Source organism: Synchiropus splendidus, chromosome 5 (genome assembly GCF_027744825.2).
Source record: "Synchiropus splendidus isolate RoL2022-P1 chromosome 5, RoL_Sspl_1.0, whole genome shotgun sequence".
Classification (NCBI taxonomy): domain Eukaryota; kingdom Metazoa; phylum Chordata; class Actinopteri; order Syngnathiformes; family Callionymidae; genus Synchiropus; species Synchiropus splendidus.
Genome location: NC_071338.1, coordinates 9,974,264 through 9,993,195, shown reverse-complemented (window position 1 = coordinate 9,993,195; position 18,932 = coordinate 9,974,264). Strand labels below are relative to the sequence as shown.

General features: G+C 42.1%; 1 protein-coding gene across 4 annotated transcripts in view; it reads left to right on the top strand.

Moving 5' to 3' along the window:
- The window catches only part of LOC128758639 (protocadherin-15-like), a 175,399-nt gene that overhangs the window by 40,314 nt on the left and 116,153 nt on the right, over positions 1–18,932 (top strand). For all 4 annotated transcript variants that reach the window (XM_053864808.1, XM_053864806.1, XM_053864805.1 and 1 more), the window contains exons 3-9: positions 1,957–1,971; positions 3,253–3,318; positions 7,388–7,548; positions 9,321–9,476; positions 12,826–12,945; positions 13,503–13,613; positions 16,399–16,569. In XM_053864808.1, the coding sequence (XP_053720783.1) occupies positions 1,957–1,971; positions 3,253–3,318; positions 7,388–7,548; positions 9,321–9,476; positions 12,826–12,945; positions 13,503–13,613; positions 16,399–16,569 (800 nt within the window). The remainder of the gene's footprint in view (positions 1–1,956; positions 1,972–3,252; positions 3,319–7,387; positions 7,549–9,320; positions 9,477–12,825; positions 12,946–13,502; positions 13,614–16,398; positions 16,570–18,932) is intronic.

The window sequence follows — 18,932 nt, the reverse complement described above, 5'->3', positions numbered from 1 at the left end:
GATACCTTGTCAATGAGAATATGTGACGGTGATGTCCGTGCTCTTGGGTTAAGAATGTTGCCATAGATGTGGAAGAACTTATGGGAAAAAGGTCAGGTGAGGTTCTACAGGAGAGGTCAGACTTTTGTTTTTTTTATTCATTTCTTTCCAAATCTTCACAGAGACACCTTTAAAATAGGAGTGACTTCGAGTGATGGAGATATTTTTGGACATTTAACCAACACACTATTCATACAAATGTGCTTTCATTGCTATTTATTCATTTTAACTTGACAAAGAAAATATTCAGTTGATTGGGGAAAGATGGCAGAATAGCATGAGTAGAAGGTAGCACAAGAAGAAGTGAGAACAAGTGGGTGAATGAGGGGCATCAGTTTACACTGAGGGAGAAGGCAGGCACTCAAGCTGTCATTGGATGGACACACACACACACACACACACACACCAGCACTAACAAGCATGATGCAACTAGCCACCATTGTTCCATCCCATCCACCTTGCCAAACGTCTTTGAAAGATCTAAATGGGTGAAAAGTTGAAATTCCCTTCCACTAACTTACATCATCGGCCTTCAAATATTTTATCACCATCTGTGTCTGCAGCATTGACCATATTGCTTTGGAGCACACTGCAAGGATGTTGTTGCCTAGTTAGACCCTTGCTGTCTTCTAACTTGCTTCTTACTTAATGCCCCTTTGCCAACAATCCATTTATCACAATTGAACACATTAGTAGTAGCTCTCACTTGTAGCTTAAGTGGTACCACCTTTTCTAATAAATCAGGGTCCAAATTGGGAGAGGACCTTAAAGATTTTTGCATGAAACACTTGTTAGAAAAGCTGAAACACAACACGAACACATAGAAACATCACACCCTATTGCATTGAAATGCTACAATAAAAAAAAGGTTGTACCAAGTTAAAATAATGTCACATGCACCTATTATTATCAGTAATACTATTATCTTATAGCTGCAGTTTATTATTGTTAAAGGTTCTTAAATTATGCCCATATTTTATTCATCTTTTTTTTTTCTTTTTTCATTGAGGAAATGTTTTTGGAATGTAGCCCCTGACACAGTCCCACTAGCTATTACACAAGATATGCACCTGCTCACCTCCACTCCTCTCAAGTGCATCAGTGCTGCAATGCTTTGCATCATGATTCTATTCTGCTACATATGTTATGGCATCGCTCAAGAACACAGGCGGTCAAGCTATGTATGTGCATTTATGAGTGAATAGCAGTCAATGTATTCTATGTTTACAAACTCACTGGCTAATGCAAGAATAGCTCTTGTTGGACCCGAGACCATTTCAGACGAAAAACTCAGTTTCTTCGAGCTAGAACCAAGACATGACAAACAGAATTCCAAATGACCACTGGGAAGAGTGAATGAGTGTAATGACTGTTCCGTAAGTCTATTTTCAGGGTAAGCAGATATTCATCTTCTCACGTGCCACTGGGATTTTCAACATCCATCCCCACAAGATGTTGAATGATGCTGCCCTGTATGCTGAATATGCTCGCTGGAAAGGACTGTGAAGGAGGAAATTGTTGGATGTCATTGTCTGTTTTTTTTCTCCCGACTGAATGGGACCATTTTGAGCCTCCAGCTTTGGGTGAAATGATTTTTCCCTAGAGCAATGATGTGAGTGTGTTTACTGGATGTAAACTGAGGTTGCTTCGAGAGATAAGCGCAAGATCTGACTGTCGCACAAATCACACACACACACAAACGCACTCAGCCCAGGTTGTCGCTGGCGTGTTGCTAATCCATCTTTTTAATACTGTAAACTCACTCAATACTCTGTACATCTCACTCTGTTCAATGTTTTTTTTTTATCCTTTTGACTGAAAGTGTATTGGGATTCTTCATACACCTTCCTCTGCTTTTCTTTGTTATTGCTTCCCTTCTCCTTTTTCTCTTCCTGGTGGGACGCTCTCTTGCTGCAGATTGGCAATATGAGGGTAAGCTCTATCTCCTCTTCTCTTATCTGCTTTCAAGCACACACCTAGTTTATTAGCAGTGGCCTTGACTGCACACAAGTGTTACCAATGAACTGTCGTATCAGCCCGGTGTGCTTGTTTTTATAAAGGTACCAGCTCCTGTCATGTTTATTGTTTGTGCTTGATACAGACATTTCATTAGCCAAATTAATATCTAAAGTTAAGCAGTACTCTGACATTGATTTGAACATGCAGTACATCGGCTTCTGTTCAGGTTACATGAATAAATATTTACCACAATTGTATAGACATTTTGGATGTGACATGTTTCGTCTTGATTTGTTTTTGTCGTGTTACAGGTAACTTAACATAGTGTTTTCTGAACATTAAGTCTAATCACAAAATTATTAAAGTTAATGAAAACTCCCACTCAAACATTGAATATTTTAGTTGCACTGCTTGTGTTGTGTTATTGTTTTGTGCAGTGTAAGTGTCAGACACACCGCTATTCAAATAAAAAAAAAAATCCCCCTTTCATAGTTTACAGGAGGGTGACTTCGGAGTGACAGTAGCAGACCGACCTCCTCAGTACAACTCGGACCAAGAACAGCGCTAACATTCTAAAATTATTACTGCTTTAGAAAAAACAACAACAGTGATTTAGAAAGCTCAGCAATGTTTTGCTCTATGCTTTGACTGGGCACATTTGGAACAGCTCAGTCTGTCACCCATCCTCAGTGTCTCTGACGGTACCAGTGGTTCAGGTCATGGTGTATCTCTGTGTCCTTACTTACTAAGAATAAAGTTTTCTTTTTTTCCTCAAGACTACACCCTGGCGTGTGCCATACTGGGTATAAACTGTTTGCATGTATCTTTGAAACATGCAAAAATAATGACAGTTTCCATGGGAAAAGGACGGATAAATCAGAAAGCAGATGTTTTATATTAATGCCCAGTCGCCTCCCCAGGAAGATGCTCACTTACATGTAAACTCCCACATATGCGTATTCATCGCAGCAAGAGCACTAGCCTCGGGCACAGTTGCTGTTTCGCCCCTTTGAAAGATGCATGTTGTCTGGATACATTGCTTGTACATTTTTTGGCATGAGCAAACAGATTGCTTGTTTCAGTACCTGCAAACTGTCTCCATGCATCCTTGTATTTCTGCATAGTTAAACACCTTGGTAAAGCAGATGCAGAATGCCAATAATTTCCCTCAATGGATAGCCAAAGTCACACTTCATTTTCACTTCCATTTCATTGTAGAACATATACTGACATGAATTGTGTTCTTGCCCACAGAATGTAAACTATCTCGGGCCGGTCCTCCAGCTACGATTGTTGCCATTGATGAGGAGAGTCCCAATGGTACAGTATTGATCTCTGTCACTTCCATTTGTTTTTGAGTGTGTCCTCTTGTATTCATCGTTTCAATGAGAGCCAAACTTTGAACACTTGATCGTGACCTTTTTCCGCTGCTTCTAGCTACGCTGCACTCATCATTATTCATGAGACTTAGACTTGAGAAATTTTTGTCAAAGGCAAAGTCTGATTGCTGACCCAGACATGATCCATTCTTTGTTGGTTTCACAGCCTGTCTAGTGTTTCCTGCCCATGTAGTTGGGTGATTCTCTCCCAGTCACCCACCTTGAAACAATCCTGGGTTAGTGTGGACTCTTTGCAGTTTGTCTGCTTTCCCCTTGGGTTTCTTTACGTCTGTTGAGTTTCCTCCCAAAGTCCAAAAACATACAGAGTTGAGAAATGGAGTCGTGTGTTGAAACTGCATGTCTCATTGCCTGTGTAGCTGAAAGGAGTTTCTTCCCTGCTGATCCAAACCAATGAATGAATCTAGCAGTCCAAATTGTTGACAGAGCAGTTTCAACCAACAGATACACACTGTATAGCAGCTCTTGCTGAGATCACTTGGAGCCTCTAAAGCTGAGGTGTCAAACACAGTTAATCATGGACCCAAAATGTCAAACCCGGTCACAGGCCCAAAATTGTATTTTGTTCTTCAGACTACAACTTACTTTATCAGGAAACAAGCGTCTAACTAGAACATGATGTGAGCTTTTTACAGTTTTTCTCAGTTGCTTGGACACATCAACGCCTCCTACATTCTCGATTGCTTTTTCCATGTTGATCAAAACGTGTCATCGGTCCTTGAAGACCTTTGAATGCTTCAGCTTTATTATTCAGTTTAAAGTGCCAAGCCTGGTCTTAGCCATTTGCAAACCCACCAAAACGCAGCTCTGAATTTATCGAGGAGTTTTCTGAGCTCTTTTCTCTTCTCACTCCAAAAACTGGGGGAAAATCCTCATCCGCTGTGACTTCCGTGTTCACCGTCTGCTGCCCAAGCTAAACCATGGCTGCTTCATTGACTGATTCAACCTCAGACAGACAGTTTAAATCCCATTTTGACCTGGCCCCCGACTACATTGTAGAACTGCTGAGCCCCTATAAACCAGCCAGGAGCCCCAGAGCTTCAGGTGGGTCTCGGCATAAATCTAGAAGTGACAGAGCATTTTCAGTCCGGGATCCTCGATGATTGTTTTCTAAACTTAGGTTAGATCAGAACATGTCAGTTCTTTATTATATGGCGTGACCAACCAAACTGACTTGCATGTTTGTACACAAGGGCACATTCACATACCCAGATATTTAACAGGTTGATGTAGGATTTCACCCAGAGACTGGCTTTTGCGGTTCATACATGGGCTTTTGCGATCTGTCAAAACTGTTTTGAGAAGCGTACCAACTGAGAAAATCTGAGATATCAAGGGATAGTCATCCAGTGTAAAGCGTCTCTGATGACCAACTCGTAGCACAAGACTCACCCTGGCTTCAAGTATTCTAGTTGTTAGTGCAGTATCGGAACTGCACACGCTTATAGGACTTTCACTCATGCACTCTAAAGAGTTCATGTCATAAACTCTATGACTTCAGTGGACTGTAGATTGATGGAAATCGGAGCAGCGCTTTCAGCAAACATGTTTGATGCAGTTTAACTGAGCCTGTGACAGTTTAAAGTCACCAAGCTGAACAGTGCGCCGTAGCTATGAAATTGAGTTATGGATTTAATGGGGAAGGATCACTGGTCTGACAAAAGCAAAAAGTGTGAAGAGGATCCAGGATGAAAACGAGGAAGGTGTTTTGTTGAATAGAGCAGAAGTGCTTTCCAACTGTTCATGATAATTTGTATACTTTTACCTTTTCACTCCTTTGTCAAAATCTACCAAGCAAAGGTAGAAGCAAGAGTACTTTTCTAACTGATGACCTTGCAGTGTAGTCACATTTAGTTGAGCTGCGTCTTTATGTTGTTTCCATTTGCTTTTTTATTTGAATGATCTTTAAGATTTAAGGGCGTTTGGTGTCACGTTCTGAGAGGAGATAATGCTAATGTATTTATTTTGTGAATATACATGTACACTGACTTGTCAAAACAGATATTGAGATATTTTAAACAGTCTATGTGTAGATGTGTGTTAGGCTGGTGGTCCCAGGGCTCAAAATAACAGGTTCACACATCCTTTTGTGTTCAACCTCAAACTTGAGTAATGCAATGCCAATGAAATCTCTTCGACCAAATTCCCTGCACTGCAAATGTACTTAAGATTCTATGGTAGCAGGTCCTGACCCAGTTTGAGAACTCTTACATACGAAGTGAAGCATGTCCTTCAGTCACCCAAAATACAAGAGCATGATGCCACAGGTGTGCTCTGTTTACACTTTTACACACGTAGCTGCCATAATAATGAGAATTCAAAATGAGCCTAGGAATGAGCAGTCCATGGGATCATAGGCGAGCCAAGACATTTTATTCCAATAAAGGAGAGTTCAGCAGACGCTGGATTGATGAACATCCCTTTCCTGAAGCCAGACACTATTGTTTGTTAACTTGAGTTGTTGACATTTTTTCAAATTATTTTAGCATAGGGTTCATTGCAAATATTTTTACTGTCTGGATCATACTGACGGACCATCTATTTGTACTTTTATATGCCAACCTCATTGACACATTCTCCCAAGGCATCAAATAGTGACTGCTTACATGTGCACAGAAGTCAGTCCTCCACGTTGAATGTTGACACATTAGACTTTCCATTCATGCAAAGGCATAACCTGATGACGTGTACAGCAGGTCAAGTGAAAGGTTTCAGTTAGGGTTAGGCCCATTGCCCTTCATAAATCAGTGCCATGGTGTCAATAGCATCTCAAATGACTGACTGTGCTGTAGTGGTGATGAGAGTGCGTGCTGAATCCAGTCCCCCTTTTGAAGGGGGCATTTCACTCTATTAAAACACGAGTCCATATGCAACACAGAAGACCGATCTTGGCATCAACGATGCACACATGAGTTCACTGGACAACAGTCAGGAAGAGAGAATGTGTTGACCTTCAACCTAGATCTTTTGTTGACACCATCATAGATGCTACTTCTTCCAACCCTACAAGTGAAAGCAACTTCTTCTTTGCTGCACTGCATGAAATGTACACCTGATTTTTTTATTCTATTTATTTGTTTTTAACATATTTGATGGTTACTGTGGGGAGCAGAATTGGCAATTGCAATTTGTTCAAGCTCTGCATTTGCATTTAAATGTAGGTAAGAAGACACTTTTCCTTGCTCACAGATGCGGTTAATCAAATCGTTCAGCCAATTTAAGGTGGGCTGGGCTTTGCCCCCTCTAATTGTGTTCTCAAGCTCCAAGCCAGTTTATTTTCCAGTTAACATACAGCACCCTAAGAAAAAAAAGACTGAGCAACTGCATGATAACTGATTTGTTTTCTCACCAGTGGACGCCTTGTATTAGAAGGTGCAGACGACTGTTTCTGCAGTTTTAGCAAACTATCTCCATTCCTCAACTTCAGTCTCACGGCTTGCTCTGAAAACGCTCTGCTGCCCACATCCAGCTGCGCCACCTGTTGTGTTAAAATACTATCCTATAGTTCCTGCTATGAGGGAGAGTTCTTCGAATTAAATGAAGTGATTAAAGCATATGTTGCAATTTGGCAAAGCAGGCGCTCTTGACGTCTGAACATGTGGCAGAAAAATGTTGCCTGTCATGAGAGGCTGTGAGATAAATGTAGCTGTAGATGCCTGTCACACTCTTATACTTTTGCGTTGAATTTTCAGAGTGATGTATCAGTGACATGTGCAGAGGAATAACTGTTATATAACCAGCCAGAGCATCATCTTATATATAACAAAATCCCCCTACTGACACCAAGGACATATCAAGCACTCTAACAACATTCAGCCATGAGTGGTAACATGTGAATGAAAGATATAGTGACAGACAAAGGTGAGTGCGTTTGATTGAAGTTTTCCTTCTGCAAAAACCTTATTGCCGATGGAATGGACATGTTTTTGTGTGTGTGTGTTTTTTTTCCACTCCTTAAAACTGTTGTGTCCTCTGTGTGTGTTCATGAACAGGAACGTTGTTGGTGGAGAACATGCAGATCAATGGTGTGGCAGAGGGTCCTGGCCGAACTATCTCTTTGTCTCTGAGGGATAACCACGACTACTGGGTGATTTTGGACCCTTCCAAACAGGCGCTTTACCTTAACAGCACTGGGAGACTTCTGGATAGAGACGTAAGCAGAGCTATCAGTATTTTGTTGCCTTTTTATGTTGGGGACACACTGGATGGGGGTCAAACTGTCTACATGACTGTCGAGTAAGTTTTCTGCCGATGCACAGATGATCACAGTGGACGCCGTACAGCTTCAGTCATTCAGCCATTTTTGTGGGTCTGGTTGATCAGCAGTGGCAGTAGGTTGGTAACCACTAAGTAAACGCAACATCATATTAGGAAACTGTTGTGATCGACGAGCGGAGCGGGACCCAACTGCCGTGATGAGCTCACAGGAGGCAAGATGCGTAGAAAGTGCAATATTTAATATTTCACCATACAAAAAACCCAAAACCAAAATCGTCACCGAACTGGGAGAATTAAACGAATGTCGAAATCTGTAAACAGAGACAAAACACAATGAACAGCAACAGTCAAAACGAACTCACGATGGAGAGGAAATACAAGATAAGAAGAAACTAGGAAAGAGAGGAAGGAACAAAACACTGAGGCACCAGGGAAAATCAAGAAGTAATGAAAGAATGAAACAATCGAGCAAGGAGAGCCAGTATACCAAAGAACGAGAGGAGTCGATCTCGCCAACGTCGCTAGAGTCCAGGTGCTGAAGAGATCTTGACGATGATTGGAGGATTAACTCCAGCCGTGTGCCATTGACCAGAAAAGGGAGAAACGCAAACTCCACAGCTGGGAGACGAGGTCTTCCCACCAGCATGGGTTCCTCCGGCTCTTCCAGAAGAACCGCTGGAGGTTTGGGGTCAGGGAGGTGGAGCGATGTCTTCGAGATAAAACCTCGTTCAGACTGGGACTTGACGTTGACGCTCACGAAGCCTGTTGTCAATACGAATAGCGAGTTGTATTAGCTCTTCTAAGCTCTCAGGTTCGTCTCTGATGGAGAGCTGGTCGCGGACAACATTATTGAGGGAGGAACAGAAAGCAGCTCTCAGGGCGGGCTCATTCCAGCCCAACTCTGAAGCAAGTACCCGAAAACGGACGCTAAACTGGGAAACAGAGAGCTCACCCTGGCGAAGGGCCAACAGACTGGATGAGGCAGAGGCGGTGTCCTGAAAAGGCATATCAAATATCAAATGGTCATCTTGACAGAAAAAGTCTTAAAGGTATCAAGGATCACTGAGTCCGACTTCCAAAGTGAGGTGACCTAGGTAGTAGCCTTTCCACAAAGCAGATTTATAATGTAGGCTACTTTGACGCGGTCAGAGAACAACAAGAACGGCTGCACTTCAAAAACCAGATTGCACTGAAGCTGAAACCGAGAGCAATGTCCCACTTTGCCGGCTGAGGGGGAGTAGGGATAGAAGGCTCCCGAATTATGACCTGGTCGACGGAGGAGGCGGATTCACCATCCTGTAGAGAGGAGGAAACAGCCGACACGAGCTTAGAAAAAGACTCAGCGCTCCTTCAGGGTAGCTTCTGAAGAAGCAATGCGAGCGTTCTGGGAATCAACTAATTGCTGGAAATAAGTGAATGTTGCAAAATGGACAATCTGTCTGGGAAAACAAAATAACTGAAAGGGCCTATAGAGAATAAAGAACTTTTCGTATGTAGGATGAACCGTTAACGTTGCCTGTGGTCGATGTAATGTATATGTCAATGGAAAATTGTGTCATTGGATGAGTCTGAAATAAAACCACTACAACAATTTGTGTCAGAAAAAAATACTGAGTGTGAGCGCTGTAATGCTACTGCCACTTGTTGTGTCTAAGTGTATCTGTCACTATTTCACTCATGTATTTACTATATGTTTTTATTTCCCAGCCACCGTCCTATATACAGTCCATCGTGGTTCAGGTTCAGTGCACCAACGAGTTGATCGGAACCGTGATACTTCATGAGGTTCGCATTGTCGTTCGCGATCGCAACGACAATGCACCTCGTTTCCAGCAGCCGAGATACTATGTGGCAGTCAGTGAGGTAAGCTCCTTAAACGTTGACACTTCATGAGCTGTGATCATGTCAGAAACAGCGAGCGACTGAGAAGTTTCAGCTGCACACAAATAAATACGTGCTCTCTCGTCTTGCTGCGCGTCTGTCACTCACAATGACACCCAGAAGACGGCAGGTTTTCTGGAGACGGAAAGTACAGCTGATCTCTTGTACGCTTGGAAGATGAAGGATCAGCTGCGGAGCTGTGTGAGACCTGCATTTGGTGCATTGGTTGTTCCTTGCAATGTGGAAGGAAAATACAAAATGCTCACTTTCTTATTTTTATTCCTTCTCGCTCAGCTGTTACTTACTTCACTGTGACATGATTTGATGTATTCCGTGTAATGATAACCCAGTTTTACGTGGTATATCATTATTTTTTGTGAGTTTGTTCAATTATTCACTTATTTTACTCCATATAATGAAAATGAAGGGTTAAGTAATGAACATTCTGTGAGCTTTTAAACTGAATTTCAATCCACATAGATCACAAAAGTAATTTCCTTCACCTTCACCTTCACCTTCTTCTGCCGCTTATCCGGGGTCGGGTCGCGGAGGCAGCATTCGGAGCAAGGAAGCCCAAACTTCCCGGTCCGCACAAACCTCCTCCAGCTCCTCCCGGGGGATCCCGAGGCGTTCCCAGGCCAGACCGGAGACATAATCTCTCCAGCGAGTCCTGGGTCTTCCCCGGGGTCTCCTCCCGGTAGGACATGCCCGGAACACCTCCCCAGGGAGGCGTCCAGGGGGCATCCGGATCAGATGCCCGAGCCATCGAATAAAATACTGTTTTCCTCTGTCTTTAGTTTGAAGCATGCTCACGTTCTGACCACGCCCCTGTGTTGTTATTGGTCAAAGAAAGAGTCTTGCTTAAGTCAAGGAAACATGTGACGCTGTGAACAATAAGAAAATGAGTCTCTTAATGGAACAGATATTCTTTCACTCGTGTTCCTTCATGTTCATTTTTAAGGTGATCATTTCTTTGCACTTCTTTTCACTCACACACACATTCACAGCACCAAAGAAATAAAGCCAGTAACATAACCATTGCCATGGTTAGTCATCAGTAGGATGATTTTACTAAAAGAAAAAATACTGTAATGGGGATAATCTGTAGTGGGCTATTCAAATGACCAAAATCTAAATTATGCCATGATGTTTTAAGCATACACAGAGGCACCAAGGACCCCAAAATATCATCCCAAACACCAGTCAGTTCACCTTATTTTGCCATTTTACCATCAACTTCCTGCCACATAGTAATTCACAAAGAATGGCTCTGTGGTTTGAAGTTGCAGTCGACACCAGACATGTAGCAGACTGAAGAACAAGACTTGCACTGAAGATTGTTGATATATTTGTCGGCACTAAGGATGGGCATCGAAGGTGCCTGACTGTTGTTATTGTTGTGAGCGGTTAGTTTTTAAAAATGTCACACATATTTTGACATGATCAGCAGATGATGCACCGTATGTATGGTGACGTTTAAATTTCTTTTCCTTGTACAGCACAATAACCAAAATACATTGAGTCCTTCAAGACTGGAGGGCTGGAGACAAACTCAAACGGTGCAAACTAGAATCGCAAAAAACAAAACCAGCTCATGAATGGAGCAGACAGAACAGAGCGATACCGTGTCAGTAGACACTATACGGTGAGGCATTCAGGGCCACGCCGCTCCTTATGCCAAGCTTCTTTCAGCCGGTGATTAGTCCGATCACCTCCAGCCCTGTGTCCCGAGGACAGAGGCCAACCAAGAGGAAGTGGAACTAACCGATAAATACTTTCAATGACCTTAACAATGTCGTAGAATAAAATGGGCTTAAGATACTGTACCAACCGCTGTGTCAATACACTGAAGAAAACGGTGTATCATGACAGAATATTCCACAACATGCCAGAGAGAGGTGGGTTACTTGTGAGCTAAGGCATGAGTCACACTTCATTCAAAGTGTGAAATGGATGCTGTATCTGGATGAACAAGTAGAGTTGCCCTCAGTGCAAAATTTGGAATATAGGAAAGAAAGCCAGCAACAACACTGACCGGCGCAACGAAAAGCAATTCCATCATATCATATCTAATAATGTATTAGATTTCAATTTGAGTAGTAACTCAGTACTATAATATGAACACATGTCATGTATTGATAAAAAAATGAATCAGATTTTATGTTCTCTAACCAAAATACTACTGCTTTTTTAAAACCTTAATTAAACACTAAACATACAGTTGTTACACTAAAATATGTGCGTTAAGCCAGACAGTGTGAGACAGTCCTAGTATCATTTCATATTTTTTGAAAAGGCTGAAGTTACTTCCTGAATTCTGGGGAAGCTCAAGTTGACTAGAGGACATTGGAAATATAGCAGGTCAAGGATATCTATGCTACTGCTAACACGGACTGAGGCAAACCCAGTAGAATATCTCATTATGCCGTGGTCCAGAGCCTGTCCAATTCAATCTGTCCTTTTTCTCTCCCCTTTCCCCTCTCCTTCCTTTGCCTCTGCTTTTGCAGCAGCTCTCCAAACCCAAACGCCCACACTTTCCTCATGGCCCTCAGCTCTTCATTATGACACTGCTTACTCAACCTCTCCTCCCATTTCCCGTATATTCCTTTCGCATGCATCATCAAAAAACAAACAAAAAAAAAACCCAAAAAACAGTAAAATATTATCCCCGTGCTGGTGTTAGATACAGTCATTTGTTTCTTGGTGACCATTTTAAAGAGAAATAAGTCAGTGCCCCAACAGGCAATAAATCTGAAGCAATGGCTGACTCATTTAGCTTTGACTCCACACTTTGGGAGGATAGCTATTATGTAATACTCTCCTGATTGCCCCAAGAACTCTGAACTCAGAGCGTAATAAATCTAATATCCAGACATAAAACATGCTTGCAGTTTGAAATTATGAACCGTTATGAAGTGCAAGCAACTAAAGCTGATGGATTAAGACGCACTGAGATGGCGTAGAAATTTACAACAACATTTAGATACAGAATTTACGAGTTCACCGTGAAAGACTTGGAGTACAAGGTGATCCCTGTGGCTGATTCCATGACTTGGCAGCGGTGTTTCAGTCTGGAAGCATTTCACTCGTGTCGCATCCAAATGTGGCGACGAAAACATGAGGCACAGCGAGGACCATTGTTGAAGAGATAACCCTGCAGACAGTTGACGCAACACATCGCTGCTGCTAAATTTAAGCCCATCCTCAACGGTAACTTTGTTTTCTTGAGGTTACGCTGTTCTTCTCAGCCTCGGCGTGTTTTCAAATGGTGAGATTGAATTTCAGTGAAATCCTAAGACACTAATATGTTGGTTTTTTTTATTTTTTCCAGCTGACACCAGTGGGAACCACCATCTTCTCTGGATTCTGGGGAAACAATGGTGCCACTGACATTGACGATGGTCCAAATGGACAAATTGAATACACCATCCAGTTCAATCCAAAAGACCCAGTAGGTTAAACCCCGTTTTGGTTTCAACTCAGTGGAATCAAGTTTATACATTTAATGAATCCTGCGTGATGCTTTCTACTGGCAACCTCTGTTTTTGACTTAACATGTCAGTCAACTTGAAAAAACACCTTTTGATGAAGTGTTGGTGAGATTTTTACAAATGCAGAACTGTCTTCAAATATGTAGCCAAACTGAATCGCTGAAAAGACAAAACTAAAAAGACAGTAGAGTTGCAATGAATTGTCTCAAATATTTTTTATGCCAGTTAGATGTTATGTTTTGAAGGTTATTTGTGCTTTAAAAGTGTTCCGTTTTTTGACCAATTGAAGCTGACAGGTTCATACTGATCAAGTCATTCTGAAGAAAACACTAACAATATATCCAATTGAGAGAACAGAGAAGGGAGTGTGTTGCCGGAACCTTCATCGTCTCAGATGGTGCATTTTGATTGATTGCTAGTGAGGGGGCACTAACAGGGTCATTTTAATTAAAAATGTGGAGATATATTTTTCTCCTTGTGTTGCAGAGCGTTAAACGTGTGTGCTCGTGCTTTACAGACAGCAAACCGAACCTTCGACATCCCTCTCACGCTATTTGGAGCTGTTGTTCTCAGAGAAAGACTCAACTACGAGGAAATAACGCGATACCTGGTCATCATCCAAGCAAATGTAAGTCTGCGGCTGCTGCAGCGTCCGATCTTGTTTATCTCGATTCCAACAATCACGAGTGGTGAAAGGTTCAACAATGTCTCTGCTTTGTTACTTGAGCGTTACTTGTGTGTCCTCTCCTTTCTTCAATGCACTTATAAACCACCAATGTCATCAATTAGAATAGGACTCATGGGATGGAGTGGTTTGTGGGCAGGGAAACTGAAGTGTTCTAAAAAGTTTGAAATGCTAGAATATGCCAACGGTCTACACAGTAAAGCTCCCGAACTGGTGAACAGCAAATATACTTCAAACTCATACAGCGGAAGAGTTCCCTTTTCACAACAAGACTACTTTTCACTCAAATGAAGTGACTGGCAAAAGCTGCATGTGGCATTTACCAGTCTGCTTGAACTACATTTTTTAACATTACATGTATACTATGAAAAGTATGTGCGGTCAAGATGGAATATTAATGTTGGAAAGACTATAAATAATTCTGCTCAGAACATAACTGATGAAGTTAAAACATTGTAGAACACTATCTTGCTTATACGCAAAACTTGGTGGATTATTGTGGCTTGACTCTGACTTGACTTCTGCAGAAGTCTGCTTTCAGCACCGCATGCTTACGCATTCAGGCTCATGTATGCTCCCCTTATGTACAAAAATGTACCCGCCGATGTATGTATGTATGTAGCATAGCTCACAGTAAAGAGTTTATGACAACAACAAACTTCAAAAGCAACATGGCGGCTGTGGAAGAAGTATTGAAAAAGGTACTTCTTTGTGCAAAAGGTACATTAACCTTTTGCACAAAGAAGGGAAGACTGTCGGAGGCTGTGGTTGGTGAGGCCATTAAGTATATCGTGAGTGGAGGACGGAGAATTTCCGCCAAAAATGTCTGCAGGATCACAACAAGTATATCATGTATTGATATAATGAATATAAATTACTTCTTATTAAAAACAATGAAATAAAATTGACTTATATTTGTCATTTGATCGGCAACGTCACAAATGCCCGTATCAGCATCGATATATCGGCCAGCCGATCAATCGGTGCGGCGCTACACTGAAGACATCTTCCATGTGATCAATACCAGTATTGACAATGTACAGTCTAAAGTCAGGTCAAGGAAACAAAATCAATTGAACACCATCATGGGCTTTCACAGCCGAACATGTACCAGTTGTGCCATCCCATCTTTGACAAGAAAGGAGCATGTTTTTGAAAGCTTCCACAACATGGTCACATGACTTCAGTGGTAAAGGGAGCAGAATTGCAACAGCCACCTGCAAATATGAACACATTCAAGAAATGTTTAGTCAGTAATTCTAGAATGAGTTTCCCAAAAAGATTTTTCACTCAGAAATAAAACAGTGGCGAAGATTACTGGCACACCGGGAAAATCCTTTGAATGATGGCTTTTCAATTGATGCACATCCACGAGTCAGAGGTAATTTAATATTGTGAATTCACACTTGGGTGGAAATAGCAGTTTGGGGAGTAGTTCTACTTCCCAGTTGATTTAAAGAGAAACTCATTTACCCAAGCTATTTGCCACAATTGACTACATTTTCCCATCTGGTTAAATAAAATGACCTCAAAGAGATGAATGACCCCGATCCAGCAGCTGCAAAACTGCTCACATTTCAGTTTACTGTACTCCAGAACTTTTCATTTTCCATGAATGTCTAAATATGACATGACATTCACATTGGTTTCACATGAGCAATCACAGATAAAATGAAAGCTTAAAGAGGAGCTAATATCCAAATCCAACTTTCCTGACTCATCTACGTCTCAAATGTTGAAGTCCTGCTCTCCACGACGCAGTGAGGGCGTCATCACAATGATGCATTGTTTTTGAAGTTATTGCATTATAAAGGTCTCCCACGTCGAACGCGAGGTTACAAGAGCTAAGCCCTCTGTAACGTCACAGTGAGCTTGGCGTTCTGACCCCGCCCCCCTCCTCATTCGATCCAGTCATACCAGACACATGTCTGCTTTGCATCAGATCGGAGCTGTAGCGTGTGGTTCATGGTAGCTATTTCAGCTTTTCCGATTATTATGATCCTAATTTGCATGTGTCGTGTGTGAGTGTGAACAAGACACTCATCGAAAAAGTAATCTCTGATACTGTGAGCTATGAAACCTTTTTACAACAACTACTTGTATTTTTCATTTTTCTACGAGTGTTGTGACCTGGCGTTTATTTACCTGGTGTGGTAGGACAAAGCAGCCTGGGTGGTCTTCTCCTGGTAACTGACCATCGCACCATGGTTTGGAATAAGACTCACATTGAAAAGCATAAAGCAATGCGACCAACTGCCCTTCTAATACATACAATTGTTGTCTAACTAATGTTTAAAAATTGATAAACATGCACCAAATTGCACTCCAATTCATACTCCAACACCGCTTTCTCCTTATCTCACTCCCTCTCAGTGAAAACATTGCTACAGCGGTGTGCGTGTCGCAATGTTTTCCTCCTCATCATGCATGCACATGCTGTCACTGGAAAGCTCACTTATTCGGCTTCCCGCAACTGATTGCACTTTTTATTGCATCAGTGGAGTTATTGTACTGAGAGACCTTGTCACTCTTGACTCACGCATGTGAATCTCCTCCGTGTCTGGCGGTTATGCAGAAGAGCTGCTGGGATTCTGCTGCAGTGACAAATTTCAAGTTCTGCTGGTGCTGAGTTTCTTCGATCCACAACCTTTATTTGCACCACATACGTTGACAAAGAATTGTTGTTTTCGCTTCAAATATGAATTTGTTGATACTCCATCTTCTCTAGGATCGGGCCCCGTACCCTCACGAACGTCGAACAGCAACGACCACTCTGACTGTTGATGTACTGGATGGTGACGATTTGGGTCCAATGTTCCTGCCCTGCACACTTGTGGGAAACACTCGTGACTGTAGTCCAATCACCTACAAAGCCAGTGTGCTGGAGCTGACTGAGCCGGTAAGTGCTGTCATCCCTGGGTCCGCAAGGGTAATAACCGTGCAATATTGCAGCATCTGGAGTCAAAAGGTGCTGGAGATTTTACAAATAGCAACCATAGTCGACTATACACACAAACATCTTGAGTCTTCCATGTAAAGTGTGTTATCTTAAATTGATTTTAACATGGTGTCAGCGGAGAGACTCGTCTTTGAACTTTTGCAGGAATGAGTTATTCTGGAAATTGATGTGCTGAATTCCTCCATGACACAGTTAGATGCCGTTTTTGCTCTTAGATTATGTTTAGATTTATTTTACCAATTTAAGCAGAAATGAAGTGGTACATCAGTAGGTTCCATTCATATGCCTTATATCCGTGATTCATTTACGGTATTGAGCTTTGGAATGCTCACTGTAGTATTCCAAAATACTATTGCAAGGCACCTGAGGGCTGTTTTCTCTTTGAACTCAGAAAATTATTAAATACTATGTACTGCTCACTTGGTATTTGTCTTGGCGTTGGAGATAAATGAGATATAAATTGTCGGTTGCATGAATGCTGTCAAGTGGGATTAAAATAAACGTCCTAATGTTATTCTTGAAGAGAACCAAAAACAGATGCTAAATTCTATGGTGGTCATTGCCAGTGTGTGTTGGGAAGTATCATGGGGTGGACAGCGAAGGAAAAAATGTTTTTTTCTGAAGCTAGAAATCATGGTCCTCTCCATGTGCTCATGCTGAGGAGGGTTCACTCTAGTCCTCGCTGTCTGGATAACCTGCTGCGTTCCTGTTCAGCGACAGTTGCATCCAAATGGTAGGTGAGAAGGTGATGTTGAACTCCGCTCTGGAGCTGAACGCAACACGGGCGGGGGGGAGCTGTTTTTCTCACACGCATTTCAAGTTGGCTGCCAGTTGAAACATAGAGTGTACACAATAAAGCAGATGTGTTTCATACTTCCCAGTACAAAATGGGTGCTGCAGGTTTCCAGTCGTCTTTGTCTCTTACCATCAGGGTTAACCATAACAGACAGAGCTACTGTCATGACAGGTCTCACTACTGTCCTATGGAGCTTGCCTTTAACCCTAGCGGCTAATCCTCCAGAAAATATCACTCCTGACAGTCATTTCCACTCCCTCCACCATGCCTGCACTCTTCTCTTCGCCTCTTGTAATATCTGTCCGTCACACTGCATGACTGATTCCTAATGCTGGTCACCAGTTTGTGTGACCATAGCAGTGTCTAATGTGGATATGTTTTTATCTTTAAATTAAAATTTTGAAGCCATCTCTACCACATAGTGTACTTTGCGCACCCTAAACTTTTTGCATGTGAACCCTAATTAAGAGTCCCACACTCCTCGCCATGGAAGAGTTGAAAATGCTGTGTCGAATCCACTGCTTGACCCAGGGGACCCACTTCAGGGCCGTAACATGCTCAAAGCCTTCTGTGTTAAATTACCATTTCAGAGCGCACCGTCACTGAGACAGTGATATGTGGTGAAGTTCAGAAACAGTTTTACAATTTTAATCATTTCGGACTGAGAAAAGAAGTTCCAAAGTGGTGGCTCTTCACTGTGAAAATAGTTTGAGGCTCTCTACTTTGAAAACACGCTGAGAGTTTGGGGGCAAGTGTTGGGCATCTCCATCCAGGAGTTAGCAGCAGATAGGATGCTAAAGATTCATTCAGACCTGCATTAAGCAACACAAGTCCATAAATATATGGTAACATCAAGGCTCCATCTTGAATCTTGCCTTTTAGATGTGTCATCAAATTTCAGTCAACAAAGTGTTTCCTCAGTTGTTGGACCTCCACTTCAGTCCAACAGTGTCTGAGATGAAACCAACTTCTACTTATCTCTGAAGACACATTCTTGCTCTCAGCTCTAAAAAAATGAACATGTACACTGTGTGAGAAGAAAGACAGCCACTGAACTACCTGAGTAGTAGTTCAGTGCCAGACAAGTAATGGCTTTATGATGAAACGCTGGGGACGGTGTGTGTACGTGTGAATGTGTGGTCAAATTGACAGATGATAGAGCTGAGCCTCTGTTGTTGTCGTGCACTTTTGCTGCTCTTAGATGGAGGAAGCATGGTGAGGAATACTTCAAGATCATGACATGCAAAAACAAGTTCCTTCTGTTGCATCTGCTGCGAGCGCCGTCTGTGTCAGTGCGAGATTTGATCTGAAAATGGCTGTTCATCTTATTGAAGTCCATGTTTGCCGGGGCCTAATGAACCGTAGGTGGCCAAATTGTAAGATGCCTTGGCGGAAGCCAAAATAGATGGTGGTGTTATTGGTTTTATTTGTTAAATGACCCTTCACCTCATCACTTCCCCAAATCATTAAACATGCATAAAGGGTGTAATCAGCTCCACCTGCTGTG